This window comes from Dipodomys spectabilis, unplaced genomic scaffold, assembly GCF_019054845.1.
Source record: "Dipodomys spectabilis isolate Male_0828 unplaced genomic scaffold, ASM1905484v1 ptg000318l, whole genome shotgun sequence".
Lineage (NCBI taxonomy): Eukaryota > Metazoa > Chordata > Mammalia > Rodentia > Heteromyidae > Dipodomys > Dipodomys spectabilis.
Window position 1 is genome coordinate 1136462 of NW_024870995.1, and position 19617 is coordinate 1156078.

General features: G+C 65.0%; 2 protein-coding genes across 5 annotated transcripts in view; one reads left to right on the top strand and one right to left on the bottom strand.

Annotated features, from left to right (window-relative positions):
• The first annotated feature begins 1276 nt into the window (after positions 1 to 1276).
• On the top strand, positions 1277 to 15350 carry LOC122127964 (cytochrome b-245 light chain). 2 transcript variants are annotated; one of them, XM_042702281.1, is made up of 8 exons: positions 1277 to 1397; positions 5154 to 5223; positions 5425 to 5499; positions 5624 to 5707; positions 6135 to 6216; positions 6636 to 6877; positions 7838 to 7844; positions 15339 to 15350. In XM_042702281.1, exons 1-6 carry the CDS (start codon positions 1340 to 1342, stop codon positions 6873 to 6875), a joined length of 609 nt encoding a protein of 202 aa, XP_042558215.1. In that variant the 5' UTR covers positions 1277 to 1339; the 3' UTR covers positions 6876 to 6877; positions 7838 to 7844; positions 15339 to 15350. The 2 variants fall into 2 exon arrangements, with proteins under 2 accessions (XP_042558215.1, XP_042558214.1); XM_042702280.1 differs by lacking the exons at positions 7838 to 7844; positions 15339 to 15350 and having other exon boundaries at positions 6636 to 6955.
• Zc3h18 (zinc finger CCCH-type containing 18) overlaps positions 14246 to 19617 on the bottom strand; it is a 42190-nt gene continuing 36818 nt past the window's right edge. For all 3 annotated transcript variants that reach the window (XM_042702274.1, XM_042702275.1, XM_042702276.1), the window contains 6 exons: positions 19036 to 19101; positions 17619 to 17779; positions 17318 to 17517; positions 16725 to 16818; positions 15377 to 15473; positions 14246 to 15070 (listed from right to left, as the gene is read on the bottom strand). In XM_042702274.1, the coding sequence (XP_042558208.1) occupies positions 14863 to 15070; positions 15377 to 15473; positions 16725 to 16818; positions 17318 to 17517; positions 17619 to 17779; positions 19036 to 19101 (826 nt within the window). In that variant the 3' untranslated portion in view covers positions 14246 to 14862. The remainder of the gene's footprint in view (positions 15071 to 15376; positions 15474 to 16724; positions 16819 to 17317; positions 17518 to 17618; positions 17780 to 19035; positions 19102 to 19617) is intronic.

The window sequence follows — 19617 nt, forward strand, 5'->3', positions numbered from 1 at the left end:
CCTGGTCCTGGGGTCCGGTGTGCTCAGTCTGGGGTCCTGATCCACCTAGTGGCTCCCATCGAGTCTGCCTGCTCTTCTTCCTAAGCCTGCACCCAGGACTGCGTCGTCCTGGGGCTGCCGCTGCTTTCCTCTTCCCACCCCAGTGTGGCTGCCAGGTGAGCCCTGGGCAGGGGGCGGTCAGCAGCTCACAGCACTTGGTTCTCTCTGCTTTCTGGGGTTTCCTGGCCTTGACTCATGTGGTCTGAGAGGCCATCCCCGGCTGGCGGGCCCAGAGGGGTCCGGAGTAGGCTGGTCCTGTACGGGCCTTGGAGCTAGCACCACTGAGCAGAGGCCCAGGCGTCCCTGGGCAGTGAGCACCACCCGCCTGCCCCGGGTGCTGGGCTTTGGGAAGCTCTGGAGAGGCCTGGGCCCAGGGTCACTTCCTGCCCCTGTTCCGCCCAGCTCATGTGGGCTTAGACCGTCCCAGGGATGCCCACCGCCGGGGCTTTGGGCCACCAAACCCACTCCTTGGCAGGCTGGGTGGGGAGCCTGGGGGAGGGCAGCCTGGGTGGGGAGCTGAGGAGGGCAGCCTGGGTGGGCAGCCTGGGGGAGGGCAGCCTGGGGAGGGCAGTCTGGGTGGGCAGCCTGGGTGGGGAGCTGGGGAGGGCAGCCTGGGTGGGGAGCTGGGGAGGGCAGCCTGGGGGAGGGCAGCCTGGGTGGGGAGCTGGGGAGGGCAGCCTGGGTGGGCAGCCTGGGTGGGGAGCTGGGGAGGGCAGCCTGGGTGGGGAGCTGGGGAGGGCAGCCTGGGGGAGGGCAGCCTGGGTGGGGAGCTGGGGAGGGCAGCCTGGGTGGGCAGCCTGGGTGGGGAGCTGGGGAGGGCAGCCTGGGTGGGGAGCTGGGGAGGGCAGCCTGGGGGAGGGCAGCCTGGGTGGGGAGCTGGGGAGGGCAGCCTGGGTGGGGAGCTGGCGAGGGCAGCCTGGGAGGGCAGCCTGGGGGAAGGCAGCCTGGGAGGGCAGCCTGGGGGAAGGCAGCCTGGGAGGGCAGCCTGGGTGGAGGTCCCCAAGTGGTCCAACGGGAGTGGGGCCTCCCCTGCAGTCTTCCTTTCCCGGGGATGGGGCGGTGCGACGCCGGTGGGCGGGGCGGGGCGGGGCGGGGCGGGCCCGCGGTGGGCGGGGCGGGGCCGGGGCGGGGCCGCGGTGGGCGGGGCGGGGCCGGGGCGGGGCGGGCCCGCGGTGGGCGGGGCGGGCCCGCGGTGGGCGGGGCGGGCCCGCGGTGGGCGGGGCGGAGGGGCCGCCGGCGCTCCGCAGTCTGCGGGCTTCCCCAGTCCAGGGCGGGCGGTCGCGGTGTCCGGGTCCGCAGCATGGGGCAGATCGAGTGGGCCATGTGGGCCAACGAGCAGGCGCTGGCGTCCGGCCTGAGTGAGTGCAGGGCCGCCGGGCGGGCTGGGCGGGGGAGGGCCAGGGCCGGCCCTGGGCGCCGCGGGCCGAGGGCAGGCGGCCTCGGGCCTGTGCGCTCCCGCCCGTCCCCGGCCCCCTCGGCTCCCTGCACTTCCCCTTCTCGGACCTCAGCCCAGGAGGAAGTTGCAGAGGCCTTGTCCCCGGTGGTTTCCCGGGAATCGCTGCCCCGCCCCCAGGGGGCCTCCTCCCAGGGTCCTCTGCGGCCCGGGACTGGGGGGCCTGGGCCTCCTCCCAGGGTCCTCCGCGGCCCGGGACTGGGGGGCCTGGGCCTCCTCCCAGGGTCCTCCGCAGCGCGGGACTGGGGGCCTGGGCCTCCTCCCAGGGTCCTCCGCGGCCCGGGACTGGGGGGCCTGGGCCTCCTCCCAGGGTCCTCCGCGGCCCGGGACTGGGGGGCCTGGGCCTCCTCCCAGGTCCCTCCGCGGCCCGGTACTGGGGGGCCTGGGCCTCCTCCCAGGGTCCTCCACGGCCCGGGACTGGGGGTCCTGGCCCTGGGCCTCCTCCCAGAGTCCTCCGCAGCCCAGGACTGGGGGGCCTGGGTCTCCTCCCAGGGTCCTCTGCAGCCTAGGACTGGGGGGCTCTGGCCTTGGGCCTCCTCCCAGGGTCCTCCGCGGCCTGGGACTGGGGGGCCCTGGCCTTGGGGTTACCAGGGACCCCTCAGGCTTGGAGCCAGTGTGCATGGGCCCCAGACCGGGAACCCTGGGTCCTGGCTGGGGAGCGGGCCCCGCACCCAGCCCCGGGTCGGATATTTCACAGGTCTAGGACACCACACTGGCGTTGGGGTCAGAATGGGACAGTTCCATTTCACTCTGGCCTGGCTGCAGCAGGTCCTGCGCTGCAGAGAGACGCGGGGACCTGAGCCTGAGGCCGGGCCTGGCTGGGGTCTGCGGTGCTGTGGAGGCCCCCAGGTGGGGGTGCCCCCTGGAGGGACCTGAGCTAGTTGTGGGGTGCAGATGTGCCATACTCACCAGGCTGGTGGCAGGGGCTGTGGGGAGAACTCCCAGACTTGCGCTTCAAGCCTCCTTTGGGGCTGCGCCGTGCTGGGGCTGCGCCCTGTGGTGTGGTCTGTGCCCTCAGCCTCCTCTCCTGTGCTGCGGAGCGGCTGCCACACGGCACCGGTTAGGCCAGGCTCTCCTCTCCACACCCCTCGTGCCTCCTCCCCCGCCCCAAGCGCCCTCCAGGAGGTAGAGCAGCACTGCGCCCAGCGTGTCTCGGGTGTGGTGCCCGGCTGGCACACACCTCACGTCCAGTGTGGAGGCTGTTCCTGGGAGGCCTGCTGCACAAAGTCCATGCTTCCCAACTCCGTTCGCTCTGGGAAGTGCCTGGCCTTGCGCCCCATCCAGCGTGCCATCTCCTGGCTTTAGACCTAGTAGTTCCCACTCCCCTCCCTCCCCTCTCCTTTTCTTTCTTTTCTTTTCTCTCTTCTTTCTTTTAGCCCAGGCTAACCTCCAGCACACCACCCTCCTGCCTCCGCCTCTGCCGAGCGCTGTGGGCTCAGGCATGTGCCCCTGTGCCTGATCACAAACCTGTTTCTATTTCTGACTATTTGACTCCCTTCCTGCCCTCCTGTCTTCCCAGTGTGCCCCAGGACCTTTGCTGAAGCTGTGTCTTCTGCAGAGTACCAAGTCTGACTCCTTTATCTCTTAACTCAGATGACGCCTGCTTGGAAATATCCTTCTAGAGCATCCCGCCCAGCCCCCTTTGGTCACGTTCCTCTGCTCAGGCCCACTGCTGTCTGGAGCTGGTCCCCTTTGGTCACGTTCCTCTGCTCAGGCCTACTGCTGTCTGGAGCTGGCCCCCTTTGGTCACATTCCTCTGCTCAGCCCACTGCTGTCTCCACTGCTGTCTGGAGCTGGTTTGTCTCCTGGGGCTGTGCCCTCAGTCTTGTCCCCTCTGTGCCCCTGTAGAGTCCCTTCCCTGTGATGTGCTAGAAGATTCCTCAGGCACCCCGTCCCAAGCTGGGGTCAGGGGTGTCTTTGCCCTTGGGAGCAAAACCGAGGCTGAGCATGGGGCCACTCGGGGTGCTGAGTGAGCACACCGGGAGGCTGCCCCCCCCCAACCCTCCTGCCCCTCATCCACACGAGTCTATGTGAGTGCAGGCTGAAGAAGTTAATGTGTAGTGAGCTCAGAGCCAGGGACAGAAAGGCAGCCGGGCATGGCAAGTCAGGCTCCGGAGCCGAGGTCTCCGCATCCCCAGGACCCGGGCTCAGGCGTCAGTTCTGCAGAGGAGTTAGTGGCCCGGGCTGGGAGGCGCGGCCTGAGCAGGAGTGCCCTGGAGCCTCTCCCCTCGAGCTGCTGCGAGCCGCCAGGGAGGTCGGCCCACTGCCAGGACGGGGTGGGAAAGATCACAAACGCCAAGCCCCGGTTTGGCGTGGTACTGGCTTGGCCTGCAGGTGAAGAAATCAAGGCAAATCAGACCAGGGTGAAGCAAGTTCAGGACCCAGCACAAACATGTGAAGCTTGCGTTTGGGGGCACAGATCAACACAGAAAGGAAACACGCCCTGTGGGTGTGAACCCCAGCACACAGCGTTTGAGGAAGTAAAAACCTGTGAGGGGTGAGACCGCACCGGCCGACCTCAGGGTGAGCACATCTGAACTGGTCAAGGGGAAAGAGGAACAGAAAACTACACAGCAGGAATGGGACTTGGGGAAGTGAGTTCATGGAGAATAGCTACTAGTAACACCAGGGAAGTCCTTCCCAGGGCCTCGGAGATGAGGGCCACACAGAACTGGAGAAGGGAAGTGGGGCTGAGGCCTGTGGCCAGCAGCTCGGATGTGGGGATTTCCACACACAAGTTGTGTGGACACTGTACAGGAAGAAGCAGCGCGTGCCGGTCACAGGAGATCCAGAGGAGTCGGATACACAGGGAGGCTGTGCGAGGCGGGGTGGGAAATGAAGAGCTCAGGCAAGGAACGTCCTTCTCAGAACACTTGACAACAAATTCCTTGTGCCCACCACGCCCCCTGCCCACCACGCCCTCTGCTGCCCACAGTGCCCTCTGCTGCCCACCACGCCCTCTGCTGCCCACAGTGCCCTCTGCCACCCACCACGCCCTCTGCTGCCCACCACACCCTCTGCTGCCCACCACGCCCTCTGCCACCCACCACGTCTTCTGCCGCCCACCACGCCCTCTGCTGCCCACTACGCCCCTCTGCCCATTGTATCTGAGCAATGGCCCGAGTGCAGCAGGTGTCTGCAAGTGACTTGGTCTCTCGGGGAGTCTGGCCGCTCGTGATTCAGGCTCTCGGCCCCCAGGAGACTCGTCACAGAATGGGAGGAGCTCGTTAAAATATAGCCAGGGCCCTAGCTTCCATCCCCGCCCGAGGAAGGGCTCTGTAAAGTCTGCCCCGCCATCAGGAGGCAGGAAGGCGACGAGAGAATACGGACGAGAGAAGCTGGGACGCGTCCTAGCTGGGCACTCGCTGCCGGGTCCCGTGCCCACGCCCGGGGGTGGAGTAGGAGCAGGACTGCGCGGCAGTGCTGCGGCCAGGGGTGCAGGCGATGATGGGCGGCCGGCCAGGGTCCCCCCCCCAGCGGCCTCACCCCGCCAGCCTCGGGATCTCTGCCCGCCTCCGGCCTCCCTCCTGGGCTCCCCGCCCCGGCCCTCATGGCCTGGTGCCGCAGCAAGTGGAGGCGGGGAGGTGACGCGGCCCGGGGGTCTTCCTGGGTCAAGGGTAGCCGCGGCAGGCGCCGCTGACCGCCTCCTGTCTGTCCACAGTCCTCATCACCGGGGGCATCGTGGCCACTGCCGGGCGCTTTGCCCAGTGGTATTTTGGCGCCTATTCCATGTATCCTTTTATTGGAGACCGGGGCCCGAGGCGGGGGCTGGGGAGCGGGAGGGCGGTGCCCGCACGCGGGGCTGAGGCCGGGCCCGGCCTGCGGAGCCGGGTGCCGCCCATGCACGCTGCACGTCGGGCCCGTTTCCATCAGCACGAGGGCCTTGCCGGCAGCCAGGCCCAGTGGGGTTGCGCCTTAACCGAGCCCTGCAGCGTGGCCGGGGTGTTCATCTGCCTGCTGGAGTACCCCCGGGGGAAGAGGAAAAGGGGCTCCACCATGGAGCGATGGTGAGTCCCGAGGGGCAGAGGCCGGGCCGGCCGTGCAGGAGCGGCCAGGGCACCCCGAGCGGGGCCTGGGCACCGGGAGGAGAAGGGCCGAGCTGGCTCACCGCCCGCCTCCCTCTGTGGCTAGTGGACAGAAGTACGTGACCGCCGTGGTGAAGCTGTTGGGGCCGCTCACCAGGAACTACTACGTCCGGGCTGCCTTGCACTTCCTGTGAGTCTCGGGGAGGCTGGGGGGGGGAGGCCGCCCCGTGGAGCAGAGCAGGGGCTCCGGCAGACCCCCTCCTGGACGCTTTCCTAACAAAGCCCAGGTCCCAGGCCGCGGAGGGGCCCAGACCCAATCCCAAAGCCCAGACCTGAGCTGGAACAGCATCCCGGGGCGGCCGCCTGCGTGGCTCCCACTGCCCTCTCCAGCATCCGGCAGGCTCTGTCTGGCCATGCCGGTGCCCCACGCAGCCAGGGCTCTGAGACCCCCCCAGCATGGTGGCCGGGGCCCCGGAGTCAAGCCGCACGGTCTGGCCCGTCCCAAGGCCTGGGGCCCCGCGGCTCCCGAACCACTTCCAGCGGCTGCCCAGGGTGCGGGGCTGGGGCCACCACTTCTGGTGGCTCTGCTGGACTTGCTCCCTCCTGTCCTCCCCCAGGCTGTCCGTGCCCGCGGGCTTCCTGCTGGCCACCATCCTGGGCACAGCCTGTTTGGCCATCGCAAGTGTCATCTACCTGCTGGTGAGTGGCGGAGGCTGGGCGGAGCCCGGGGGTGCACCGTGGCATGTGGCCACAGGCGCTGCAGCCCGCCCTGTGCTGGACGCCGGAGGAAGCTGCGAGGTTGCGCCCTCCGGCCCTGGGCCCTGTCCTAGTGTTAGGCCTCAGTCCCTGGGAGGACACCCGGGCTCGCTGTTCTGCACATCTCCACCCACATGGCCACCAGGGGGTTCTTGGTCCTGTGCCGCGCCCTGGGCTCCTGTTGCTGAGCAGCTGGGGCTCGAGGTCCGCGACGTGGAGACCATGCTGTGTAGCTTCAGGCTGTCCTCAGCCTCCGAGTCCCCCGTCTGTCTCAGCGATTTGGGGCCTCTGCTGGTGTGGGTCCCCCCGGGAGGCTGGGGTGCAGGCTTGCAGGGTGGTTTGCAGCCCTTCTGCGCCCCTAGGCAGCCGTCCGAGGTGAGCAGTGGACTCCCATTGAGCCCAAGCCCAAGGAACGGCCGCAGGTTGGAGGCACCATCAAGCAGCCGCCCAGCAACCCTCCGCCCAGGCCCCCGGCAGAAGCCCGCAGGAAGCCCGCGGAGGGGGAAGAGGCAGCAGCGGCTGCAGCAGCGGCAGCGGGAGGAGGAGGAGGAGGAGGAGGCCCCCAAGTCAACCCCATTCCTGTGACAGACGAGGTGGTGTGACCCGGAAGCTGCCCGCAGTGCCTACGGCTGGCCGCCAGGGGCAGCAGTGCACGCCTCAATAAATGCAGGAGGATTCCTGGGCCCTGGCTCTTCCTGGGGGGCAGGGGGGAGCACCCCAGCATCACTGGGACGTGGTGGTGCGTTTCGTATTCTACCAAATGTACCTGGGATTTCTACCAGGGAAACGCAGTGGCGTCCTTCATTCCAGCCAGAGCTCGGGTCCCAGAGGCCCCTGGGCTGAAGGTGGCTGGACGGAGGGGGAGGGGCCGCGGGAGCGTGCTCCGAGGGCGCAGCCTTTCTCGCCTGCCTCTTCTCAGAAGTAGGGGTGAGCCGGCAGCTGCCGCTGCTGCCTGCCCATGCTCCCGGGGGACCCCAGGCCGAGCCCTGGGGCTCTGCGCCCTCGCCGGTGCCGTCTCACACACATGCGCTGCATACGCTGACCCCAGGCCCCTTGTCGATGATGGCGGGCTGGCCTGGTGGCCGCGTGCCACCTCCCTCCCGTGGGATCCTCGTGGCACTGGCGGCCCAGACTCTGGAGAGGTCTTCAGTTCTCCCCCTGGGCTGAGTGCTGCATGCGGAGGGAGCCAGCGGCTCCTGTGCTCTGGGGCTCAAGCCGCAGGCCGCGACCCGCTGACCCTGGTCCTGGACACAGACAGTGTCCGGTACCCAGGCGGGCCAGGGCCTCAGGCTTCCCGGGTGTCCTTTCCACACAGGCTGCTGCTCCAGGCCCTTGTCCAGACGCCCCCGACAGCCCCGGGCTGGGCCTGGTGGGAGGTGGACGGGACGCCGGGCCCCTGTGGGAGGGGAGGTGGCAGCGTGGTGACGGTCGCTGGGCCCCTTCAGCCCAGTGCTGCCGGTCCTGGGGCAGAGCTTGTTCCTACACAGTGGCCCGCCCAGGGTGGGAGCCAGAGCCGCCTGGAAACAGCGTCAGGTGGAGCCCGTGGGAGGCAGGCAAGACTCACTGGGCACCTGCCGAACACCCAGACACCTGGGGAGTTTGGGGACTCAGGTGGCCCCGGGGTCTGCTGGGCCAGCAGCGACCTGCAGGTGGAGAGCAGAGGAGTCCGAACCGCGGAGTTGATGTTTAATACAGGCACGGTTAGAATAAATGGCTAAGAAAAAACAGGTGCTGCCAGGTGCTGGTGGTTCACGCCTGAAATCTTTTTTTTTTTTTGGGGGGGGGGTCCAGTCATGGGGCCTGAACTCTGGGCCTGGGCGCTGTCCCTCAGCTCTTCAGCTCAAGGCTTTTTGCTCTACCACTTGAGCCATAACGCCACTTCTGGCTTTTTTCTGCTTATGTGGTGCTGAGGAATCAAACTCAGGGCCTCATGCATGCAAGGCGAGCACTCTACCACTGAGCCGCCTTCCCAGCCCGCGCCTGTAATCTTAACTACTGGTTCACACCTGAAATCTACTCAGGAGGCTGAGATCTGAGGATTGCATTTGAAGCCAGAAGAGCAGGAAAGTCTGTGATTCTCATCTCCAATAACCTACTCAGAAAAAAGCTGGAAAGTGGTGCTGTGGCTCAAGTGGTAGAGCTCTAGCCTTAGCAAAAAGCAGCTCAGGGACAGCGCCCAGGCCCAGCATTCAAGACCCAAGACCTGCAAAAAGAAAAAAAAGAAACCAGGAGCTTTTTTCTTTCTGGGGTAACTGAAAAGAGAAAGCCTGAATGGGACCCGCCTGGGACCCACAACCGAGGGGGCAGAGGGGTCCCGGGCCTGCCCACAACCGAGGGGGACAGAGGGGTCCCGGGCCCGCCCACAACCGAGGGGGCAGAGGGGTCCCGGGCCCGCCCACAACCGAGGGGGACAGAGGGGTCCCGGGCCCGCCCACAACCGAGGGGGACAGAGGGGTCCCGGGCCCGCCTGGGACCCACAACCGAGGGGGACAGAGGGGTCCCGGGCCCGCCTGGGACCCACAACCGAGGGGGGGCAGAGGGGTCCCGGGCCCGCCTGGGGCCCACAACCGAGGGGGCAGAGGGGTCCCGGGCCCGCCCACAACCGAGGGGGCCGAGGGGTCCCGGGCCCGCCCACAACTGAGGGGGCAGAGGGGTCCCGGGCCCGCCCGGGGCCCACAACCGAGGGGGCAGAGGGGTCCCGGACCCGCCTGGGACCCACAACCGAGGGGGGGCAGAGGGGTCCCAGGCCCGCCCGGGGCCCACAACCGAGGGGGCAGAGGGGTCCCGGGCCCGCCCACAACCGAGGGGGCAGAGGGGTCCCGGGCCTGCCTGGGACCTACAACCGAGGGGGCAGAGGGGTCCCGGGCCCACAACCGAGGGGGCAGAGGGGTCCCAGGCCCGCCCGGGGCCCACAACCGAGGGGGCAGAGGGGTCCCGGGCCCACCCACAACCGAGGGGGGGAGGGGTCCCGGGGCCGCCCACAACCGAGGGGGGGAAGGGGTCCCGGGCCCGCCTGGGGCCCACAACCGAGGGGGCAGAGGGGTCCCGGGCCCACAACCGAGGGGGCAGAGGGGTCCCGGGCCCGCCTGGGGCCCACAACTGAGGGGGCAGAGGGGTCCCGGGCCCGGCCCAGGTGTGTGGGGTCCCGGGCACGGTCCAGGTGTAAGTAGGGTCTCGGGCGCGGTTGGTGTCTGTGGGGTCCCGGGTGCGGTCCAGGTGTAAGTAGGGTCCCAGGTCCCAGGCGCGGTCCAGGTGTCTGTGGGGTCCCGGGCCCAGTCCTTGGGGCCCCTCAGTTCTTTTCTTGTCACGGTTCTGAGAAGTTTAAGGAGAGAAAGCAAGTTCTCTGTAGCCAGCCTTCTCCTCCAGTAAAAGGTAAACTGAGGCTGGAGAGCCACAGGCAACTCCTTCAGACACACAGGTGCTGGGCCTCCTGGTAGCCGCTGCCTGGAGACGGCCCTGGGAGGCGGGAGATGTGGGCGGGTGGGCGCAGCCCAGCTGGGCCTCGAGTGCTTAAGTAGCAATAAATAATGAATCAATAGGGGGCTCTCAAGGCGCCCCAGTATGTGGGGTCTGGAGACGCTGTGTGACTCCACTGGGCTGGTGGCCGGTGGTCACCACGCTGACTGGGCAGGACACAGGTGCAGCCCACAGGCACGCGGATAAACGGCGTGGAAGGTGAAGGCCCTGGGTGTGGGGGAGGGGGGCTGCCCCCCACGGTGCCCACTGGGGTGTAGGCCGGCGCCGCAGGACCAGGCTCTGGTGCAGCTGGACGAGCTGAGCACTGGTGTCTCGCGGCCCGTCCTGGCGCGGATGCAGCCCTGGCACAGGCACTCGGCCACCGCCAGCTTTTGCGGGTAGCGGTTTTAGTCAGTTGATGCTGTGGGGAGGGGAAGGCGGGGGGTGAGCCAGCCCTCCCTCCTCCCCACCCAGGCCCTGGGCCCTCTGCGCCGCCCCCGGAGGGCTCTGTGAGGGGGTCCTGGTTAACAAGGTCCCAGATAAGGTTGATCCCGGCCACACCCCATCTTCCCGAGGGTGGGCTGGGGTTGGGGTGCATGTGCCCCTCTGGCTGGTGAGAGGCTCCAAAAAGCGCCGTGCCCTCACCCGTATCTCCAGGGAGAGATGGGGCGCAGTGGGTGTCCGCCAGCAGCATCTCAGCGGGCTGAGCGCGGGCACTGCGTCCCGGCCCCGGCGGCGCGAGCTGCCTCCCGCCGCCCTCTGCTGCCAGGCTGGACACCGGGGCCACGGGCAAGGCCCACTCCCATGTGGTACTGCAAGCTAGCAGATGTGGGGGGCCCCGGCCGTGGGGAAGCTCCTCCTCGGTCCCGTGGCCCCGAGGGGCCCCGGGCGTGCGGGCTTTGGCGGGCCGGGCCGACAGGAAGCACGCTAAGAGCAGGAAGCCAGGGAGACGCTGGAGAAGACCCAGAGCAGCGCCAGGCTGCCCAGCCAGGGCCCAGCTTCCCCCCGTTGGCCTGCGTCCAGTGGGGAGGCGGGGCCCAGCCGTCCCTGTGCATGGAGAAACTGAGGCCTCAGGACAAAGGCCACAGCGTGTCCAGGCTCCTAGGCAGCTTCTCAGATTTGGGGGTGTCCCAGCAGGCTCCTGGGCAGGGAGCCCACAGCCTCTGCTCACTGTCGCTGAGGGGGCGTGGCCCTGCGCCAACCCCAGGGCTGTGTCCGCAGAGCCGGGCTGCGCGGCTCTTTCCACCTGGGCCACAGCGGGGGGAAACCTGGCCATGACTTCCTCGTGGCTGTGCCAGGCCTACAGCCCCATCCCATCCCACCTCACAGCCCAGCTGCTCGAGCTCAGGCCTCTGGAATGGCCTCTCCCTGCCCAGTAGAGCTCCTGCACAGAGCCACGGCCCTGGCCTTGTCTAGCAATCTGGAACTTTCTACAGGTGTTCAGCCTGAGTGCCCATCAGCAGCTTGGCACTGGGAACCAGTTTTGTACCATTCTTGCTTGGGTCTGCTGGCCCTGGGGTTGGAGGCTGGGCTTGACTTACGCCTGCCCCCTCTGCCAGTCCGTCTTGGGCATGGATGCCTCCAATGATCAGGTCCGGCTCTGTGCAGGCAGGAGACGATGGGCCGCGTCCACCTGTCTCTGTGGGGCTCCTGTGCATGCTTCGTCAGGTGCTGGTGGCTAAGACCTGAGAATCATGGTTCAAAGCCAGCTTGGGCAAAAATGTCTGTGGGACTCTTTTCTCCACTTAACCAGAAAACAGCAGTGGAGCTGTGGTTTAAGTGGTAGAGGGGAGAGGCGAGGAGTCGGGCCGGGCTCTGAGTTTAAGCCCCAGCACAAAGAAAAATACGGGGCAAGGGCTTCAAGGCCTGGGAAGGAGGCGGCGGTCACGGCTGAGGCACTGAGGACACAGGCCTGCAAACCTCCCGCAGCTGGAGTCAGGATGGTGGGCTGCCATGGGCTGGGTGCCTTTGTTTCCTGGAAAGGAGACAGCTGACATTTTGAAGGTGTGGATTTAAATGTCATCCTGGGAGGGTCCTTGGCTTCCCGGATCCCTGGCCGCCTGAGGCAGAGGGCCCTGTCCCCAGGACGCGCTGCCCCGGCCAGGTCTGAGGAGCTGCTGCCTGCTCTGCTGTGTGTCCCCCCCATGGGAATGCAGGGGTGCGCCCTGCGGTCAAACCCCCGATGCAGGCCTGCTCTCAAGTAGGGGGACTCACTGTGCGGAACCCAAGCCCACAGCCAATCCACTGAGTCCCGGGTGGGCTCTGGGGTGGGCGGGTGGGCGGGCGGGGACTCCGTTTCCAGACCCAGGTCAGCTGGCGATGAGGACGCAGGCCTCCCTGACCCGCATGTCCCTGTCAGGCCTCCCACCCTCTGCCTGTGGCCATGGTTGTGATTTTCCTTTTCTCCAGCTGATGACAAGTGGGTGTCACATGCAGGAACTGGGCACTAGCCAGGGGGGACCCTGTGAAGTGGGGTCAGAGTCGGACACAGTGGCTCACGCCTATCATCCTAGCTACTCAGGAGGCTGAGATCTGAGGATGGAGGTTCCAAGCCAGCCCAGGCAGCAAAGTCCATGAGACACCTATCTCCAATAAACTGCCAGAAAACTGGAAGTGGCGCTGTGGCTCAAGTGGTAGAGCGCTCACCTTGAGCTGAAGAGCTGAGGGACAGCACCCAGGCCCAGAGTTCAGGCCCCATAACCGACGCCACCACCAACAAAAAGAAGTGTGGGTCAGGAGGTAGGGCAGGGTGGGCAGGGTGGGGCTGCGGACAGGCAGCCTTGTGCTGTGTAAAGTCCAGGACTGGGCAAGACTGGACAGGCGGCAAGAGGAGGGACACTGGCTGGCCAGGCCCCACCTGGCCAACTACAAGAGGCAGTGCTCCAGGTGTAAACGGTGGGGTGCGGGCAGACGCGGTGGGGTGCGGGCGGACGTGGCGGGGCGCGGGCGGACACGGGGGGGTGGTGTATGTGGTGGGGCGCGGGTGGACGCGATGGGGCGTGGGTGTACGCGGTGGGGTGGACGCGGTGGGGCGGTGGACGCGGTGGGGCGCGGGTGGACGCGGTGGGGCGGTGTACGCGGTGGCGCGGGTGTACGCGGTGGGGCGCGGGTGTACGCGGTGGGGCGGGCAGACGCGATGGGGCGCGGGCGGACGCGGTGGGGTGTGGGCGTACACTGTGGGGTGCAGGTGGATGGGAGAGTTAGGCACTGTCTCTGACCCCTAAGGGCCTTTTTTTGTCATTGGGGCTTGGGCGTTGTCTTAGCTTTTGCTCAAGGCTAGGGCTCTACTACTTTTGAGTGCAACTTTTGGTTTTTGAGTGGTTGAGTGGAGATGAGTCCCATGGGGACTTTTCTGCCCAGGCTGGCTTTGAACTGCGATCCTCCTGAATAGCTGGTGTTATAGGCATGAAGCGGGCACCCGGCTTAAGAGCCTTCTTGAGCACGGGTCCCTGTCAGGCCTAGATTGGCCTGGAGTCCAGCCAGCAGAGGCCATTGCCCCGAGGCGGCCATGCTGTGCCAGTGACACATTGAGATGCTGGAACATTTAGGGACTTGTCACTTAAAGCTGGACCAGCTGCCCATATGATGCTCCCCAGACCCCCACAGCAGAGGGGCCCGGCCTGGTTCCAGGGAAGCCTGTGTGGGGTCCAGCCTTGGCTGTGGGCCTTTGAGGCCATTACTACAGGCTGCTCTCAGGGCCAGGGCTCCAGTGCTCGTCAGCGGCCACCTATGTGCACGAGGAGTTCTTTGTGCCTGTCTGTGATCTGATAGCAGACCAGACACACCTAAAATCAACCAACCCTGGACATGCACACTGGGACCGCCTGGCTTGTGAGTCAGCTGACTCCAGCCTGGTGCAAGGCGAACAGGGAGGCGACCCAGGCCCCTGGGAAGAGCAGAGCAGCTGCCGCTGCTCAGGGCGCCAGGCGGGGGACAGCAGGAAGTGCCCAGCAATATCCCAGCACTCGTTAGACAAGAGCAGAGTGAAGACTTAAAGGCCTCAGTCAAGGGCTTGGGCCATGGCTTTCTGGGTGCGTCCAGGAGCTCCCCACTTTGCGATGAGGAACCCTGGCTGGGGAGGGGCCGTGGCACTGAGCGTGTGGTTAGGTAGCCAAGGCTGGAGTCAGCTGACCTGGGAAACTGCCCGACCCAGGACAGTGCTGGTGCCAGTGCGACCAGGGCAGGGAAACTGAGGGACGGTGCTCCTGGGGGCTGGGTCAGGTGCCGACAGCCTGATAGCAACACTGGCTGGGGGACTGGGAAGGTGGCTCGGCGGTACGGTGCTTGCCTAGCATGCAAGAAGCCCTGGGTTCCATTCCTCAGCACCACCTACACTGAAAAAGCCAGAAGTGACGCTGCGGTAGAGTGCTAACCTTGAGCAAAAAGCCCGGTACAGCGCCTAGGCCCTGAGTTCAAGCCCCAGGATTGGCAACAAAAAAACGCTGGCTGGTTTCAGCGGTGAAGAGGTCCAGGCCACAGTCAAAGGCAGGGAGACATCCACACAGGGCCAGGAAACTGCTTATCAAAATATTTTATTTTAGGAGATCCCTCAAAAAAGACCCTCCACATTAGACAGACGCCCCAACAATACCCTTGGCGTGGGTTTTTTTTTTTTGGTCTTCTGTTTTTTTCGTTTTTAAATCAACTAAAACAATTTGATACTTAAAAGACAGGAAGTATTTCCCAATCAGGCCTTAGTCGAGAATATGTATATATATATGTGTGTGTGTGTGTATATATACACACACACACACACACACATACTTCTGATTGGTGGTGGAAGGGAAGATGCTGCCAACAGTCCATTTGGATTCCGCTTCCAGAAGTCTCCACAGGGAGACAGACACATGGCCAGGGAGGCTGCTGCAGGAGGGAGGCAGTGTCAGGGACTCATGATCTACATAAAGCCGGGCGGCGTCTGCCGGGCCGCTCTGGAAGGGCGGGCCGTGCAGTCCTGCGGGGGTCATCTTCATCTCCTGTGTGGCTTCTTTTCCAGCTGAGAAACTTTTTTTTTCTTTTTTAATTTTTAAAAAGAATCACAGCCAAAATAAGACATTAACTGCAAAATCCAAAATGGCTGCGCTTACCCTATTTATAAAAGCTCATGAGAGTCTAGCGGGGCTGGGTGGCCTGCTACACTTTCCCCGGGATCTTGGCGCGCTTGCGTGCGATGGCGTCCTCCACCGCCTTGAGCTGCTTGAGCAGCTCCTCGCGCCTCGACAGCGTGCTGGCCTTCCCGGACTTGGTGCTGGCGGTGGGGGCAGCGGCGGCGTCCGTGGCTTTGCCAGGCACACTGGTGACCTTGCTGGAGCTCTTGGACTGCGGAGACGGCTGGCGTTTCCTGAGGGGTGGAAGGTGTGAGACACAGCGCTTCTCTGCCCCCAGGTGGCACACTGGAACGCTTTGGGGGTGAGAACCTCCAGGCCCCATGCCTGGGGTAGCCTGACCCCTCCTCACCACCAGCCTGCCTGCCTTCCGCCCAGGACTCCTTGGAGGGGCACGGGCCTGCCCGTGGGGGACCTCTGGGCACGGGCCAGAGGCACATCTGGGCTTCCAGGGCAGCAGGGCCTGGTGTGGTGAGTGGGTTCCCCGCACCCCCAGAAAGTTACACCTGCCAGGAGGGCCTCCTGGCACAGGCAGCACTCACCTGTCCGCCAGGGCTCCAGGGGCTTTGGAGTTCTGGCTTCTCGGCCGCTCGGGCTTTGGAGAGCCCGGCCTCCCCCCAGACTTCCGGTCCCGAGAACCTGGCAGCAAGGGACAGAGTGAGGTGCCGCACAGCAGGTCCACGCGCGGCGGCGGCTCCGCGCGCCTTCCAGCTGTGCTAACGAGACAGGAGGAAGTGGGGGCCAGTGGCTCAACCCAGCCTTGCTAATCAGGAGACTTGAGATCTGAGGATTGCAGTTCAAAGCCAGGCTGGGCAGGGAAAGCCAGCAGAGAAGGCTGGGAAGGTGGCTCAGTGGTAAGAGCGCTTGCCTCTCACGCATGAGGCCCAGGTTTCGATTCCTCAATACCATATAAGCAGAAAAAAGCCAGAAGTGGGGTTGTAGCTCAAGTGGTAGAGCGCTCACCTTGAGCTGAAGAGCTGAGGGACAGCGCCCAGGCTCAGAGTTCAGGGCCCATGACTAAAAAAGCCAGAAGAGGTGCTGTGGCTTTTTTCCTAGCCTTGAGCAAAAAGCTAACAGAGGTAGGCCCGAGTCCCAGGGCAGAAAGTCCCAGGAAATGGCAGGGGAAAGGGGCATGCGAAGGCGCAACGGGGCAGCCGTGACGCTGAGCCTGGAGCTGGCTTCTGCCTCCCGCCACAGAAGGCAATTTAACGAGGCGAGAACGTGGCTTGAGAAATAGACGGAACGCGACCTCCAACTGAACCAAGCCCAGTGGTCAGGCGGCCCCTGACGGGAGCTGGGAGCAGGAGGGTGGAAGACAGGTCTGGCATGGCCTGCGGCTTGAGCGGATCTCAGACCAGGCGGCCTGGTGCGGGGATGGTGGGCAGCTTCTTCCTGGGCCCCCCAGGCATGCACGTGCACATGAGCCCCTGGGGCGGCCAGATGCAGCGGCTAGCTCTCAAGGTCAGAGCCACAGCTGCCTGGAGTCCCAGGAGCCTCGGGCCGCAGAGATGTCAGCCAGGGAGGACAGCCCAGCATCTTCTGCGGCCCGGACAGCAGAGACTCGCCCTGAGGAAGCCCTGTGCTTCTGCTCATCTGTTTTAGAAAACAGTGATCATACAAGATCACTTTGTGCTCACCCATGGGAGCTCACTGCTGTTCCCGTTCTTTTTTGTTGTTGTTGAACTCGGGTCTGAAGCCCTTCCCCACTGAGCTGAACCTCAAGGCACTGCTTTAAGACAAAGACCTAGGTTTCTTTGGTCGGGAGAGGTGGGACAAGCCTGTGGTCCCAGGACTGAGAGGCTAGAGCAGGAGGATTCTGAGTCTGAGGCCAGCATGTGCTACACAGCGAGGGAAAGGAAAGAGAGCACCAAGTCTCAGTGCGGTACCGACCTCGCTCTGGAGAGAGGGTGGCCCGCTTGGCTGGGGGGCTCTGCCGGTCCTTGTCTGAGGGCTCGTACCGCTTCCGGCTTCCTTTGTCAGCCGCCTGCAACAGTGGCATCATGAGGGGTGGCAGCGGGCAGCCACCGCGGTGAGACGCACAGGGAGCGGGTGGCGGCGGCTCCCTGCTCTCCCGCTGTCTCCCAGACCCTGCTCCTCGCTCCCCAGGCCCGTCGCCACCCGCGGGCTGCCTGGAGACCCGTGAGACTCTAAGGCGCTGGGCCCGGGGCGGCCTCCAGGGTTGGGGGGTACCTGGGCCCTGGGCGGCCTCCTGGGTTGGGGGTGCCTGGGCCTGGGGCGGCCTCCTGGGCCCGGGGCGGCCTCCTGGGTTGGGGGGGGTGGTGCCTGGGCCTGGGGCGGCCTCCTGGGCCCGGGGCGGCCTCCTGGGTTGGGGGGGGGTGGTACCTGGGCCCTGGGCGGCCTCCTGGGTTGGGGGTGCCTGGGCCTGGGGCGGCCTCCTGGGCCCGGGGCGGCCTCCTGGGTTGGGGGGGGTGGTGCCTGGGCCTGGGGCGGCCTCCTGGGGAGGGGGTGTGCCCTGGCCTCACCTTGTTCAGCAGTGTCAGCTTGATCTCCTTGTGGGCAACGAACGAGCCCTGCTGAGGCTGCCCGGGGGGCGCCTGCTGCCCGGCCGAGGGCTGCTGCGAGGACTTCCCCCCGGCCACGGGCTTCGAGGACTTGGGCGGCTGTGCAGACGCGTCCCTCCTCCGCTTCTCCTCCTTGACGCCATCTTCTTTCTTTGATTTCCCTGCCCGCAACAAACCCATAGTCACAGGCGTCCGTGTGCACTGCTCCTCTGGCTCTACACTGCCCTCCCCACCCACCCTCCAAGACGAGGCCCTTGCATACCTCTCTCCTTCTTGGTCTGGGCAGGGGTGGGGGAGCGGGAGCTGGCCGAGGACACGGGGCTGGCCAGGTCCGCATACATGTCCTCCGAATCCACGCTGTGCACGGAGCTGCTGCTGGAGGTGGCGCTGGACACCGAGGAGACGCTGCTCACGCTCAGGGACCTGAATACAGAAGCACTGTCGGGCCTGGCGCTGGGGGGACACAGTGGGCCTCTGCCGCCCATCCATGCCCACTTGCCACGCTTCCGGGATGACATTTCGGAGGGCTCTGGGGAGTGGAGATGCTACGCAGTAAAGGAGCAGGTGTGGAGGAGGACCTGTGCTGAGGGAGCCAGGATGGGGCAGGGCAGGATGGAAAAATCAAGAGTTCAAAGCCAGGCGCCAAGGGCTCACGCCTATAATCCTAAAGCCAGCCTTGACAAGAAAGTCTATGAGACTTTTCTCCAATAAGTCACCAGAAAACTGGAAGTAGTGCTGTGGCTCAAGTGGTAGAGCGTGATAGAGCGCTCGCCTTGAGCTGAAGAGCTGAGGGACAGCGCCCAGGCCCCAAGTTCAGGCCCCACGACCAGACCCCCCCCCCAAAAAAACAAATAAATAAAAATAATATATAAACAAAAGAAAACAAAAACCCCAACAGTTCAATTAGGCACCAGTGGCTCACGCCTATAATCCTATTCAGGAGCTGAGATCTGAGGATTGAGGTTCAAAGCCAGCCTGGGCAGGAAAGTCTGTGAGACTCTTATCTCCAATAAACCACTAGAAAATCAGAAGTGGTGCTGTGGCTCTGTGGCTCAAATTGTAGAGTGCTAGCCTTGTAGAGTGCGGGGACAGTGCCCAGAGTTCAAGTCCCACAACCAACAAAGGAAAAAAAAAAAAAAACCAGAAGTGGCGCTGTGGCTCAAGTGGTAGAGGGTTTGCTTTCAGCAAAAGCTCAGGGGCAGTGCCCAGGCCCTAGGACTTGTTCCTCCTGGCCCCCCAAGAAGTCAAGAGTTTATAGCCAGACTGGGTAACACAGTGAGACCCCACCCCCCTAAAAAAGACAAGGAAAAAAAGGGAGATGGTCTCAGCCTGCAAGCAGACAGCCTGTGAGAGCAGGCGGGGCTGGCTGGCAGTGGGAGGCAGCGCTCTGCCGAAGGAGAGGCAAACGTCCACTGTGCACGCAGGAAAGCGAATCCAGCACTGCAGCCCCCTCGCCCTGCCCCCCCCCCCCCCCCCCCGCTACAGCCCAGAGGACGCGGCTCGTCCACGGGAGCGTGGACAGGGCCTGGGACGGGTCTCACTAGCCCCACTCCTAGCACACGTGGTGATGCGCTGCCCCGCCACTGTGGGTCTGGCGCGCCCGGCACACCCCGCATGCTTGAACCCCTATTGGTCTGGGCTGCGGTGATGTCCAGAAGGAAGTGGGTCAAGCAAGTGACCTGGATCGGGAACTGGAACCGCTGTAGCTGCTGCCGCTGCCACTCCCACTGCCGCTCAGTGTATGCCTGCAACACAAGCCCAAAAGCCTCCATCAGAGACAGCCTCCATCGGAGACAGCCTCCTCCGGGGACAGAGCTCCTCCAGAGACAGCCTCCTCCGGGGACAGAGCTCCTCCAGAGACAGCCTCCTCCGGGGACAGAGCTCCTCCGGGGACAGAGCTCCTCCAGAGACAGCCTCCTCCGGGGACAGAGCTCCTCCAGGGACAGAGTTCCTCCAGAGACAGCCTCCTCTAGAGACAGCCTCCTCCGGGGACAGAGCTCCTCCAGAGACAGCTTCCTCCATGGACAGAGCCTCCTCCATGGACAGAGCCCCCTCTGGGGACAGAGCTCCTCCAGAGACAGCTTCCTCCAGAGACAGCCTCCTCCATGGACAGAGCCTCCTCTGGGGACAGAGCTCCTCCAGAAACAGCTTCCTCCAGAGACAGCCTCCTCAGGGACAGAGCCCCCTACTGCCCACGCTGCCCCCCAAGGCCTCAGGCGCTTCATGACCAAAGTAAATTTTCAAACTGGTAAGTTGCTACT

What these genes read in the sequence shown, in the direction of transcription:
- LOC122127964 (XM_042702281.1), top strand. Translation starts at nt 1,340, where the DNA reads ATGGGGCAGATCGAGTGGGCCATGTGGGCCAACGAGCAGGCGCTGGCG. An exon ending in GGCGCTGGCGTCCGGCCTGA is followed by an intron (nt 1,398 to 5,153) that starts GTGAGTGCAGGG and finishes GTCTGTCCACAG; the next exon opens with TCCTCATCACCGGGGGCATC. An exon ending in TATTTTGGCGCCTATTCCAT is followed by an intron (nt 5,224 to 5,424) that starts GTATCCTTTTAT and finishes CGAGCCCTGCAG; the next exon opens with CGTGGCCGGGGTGTTCATCT.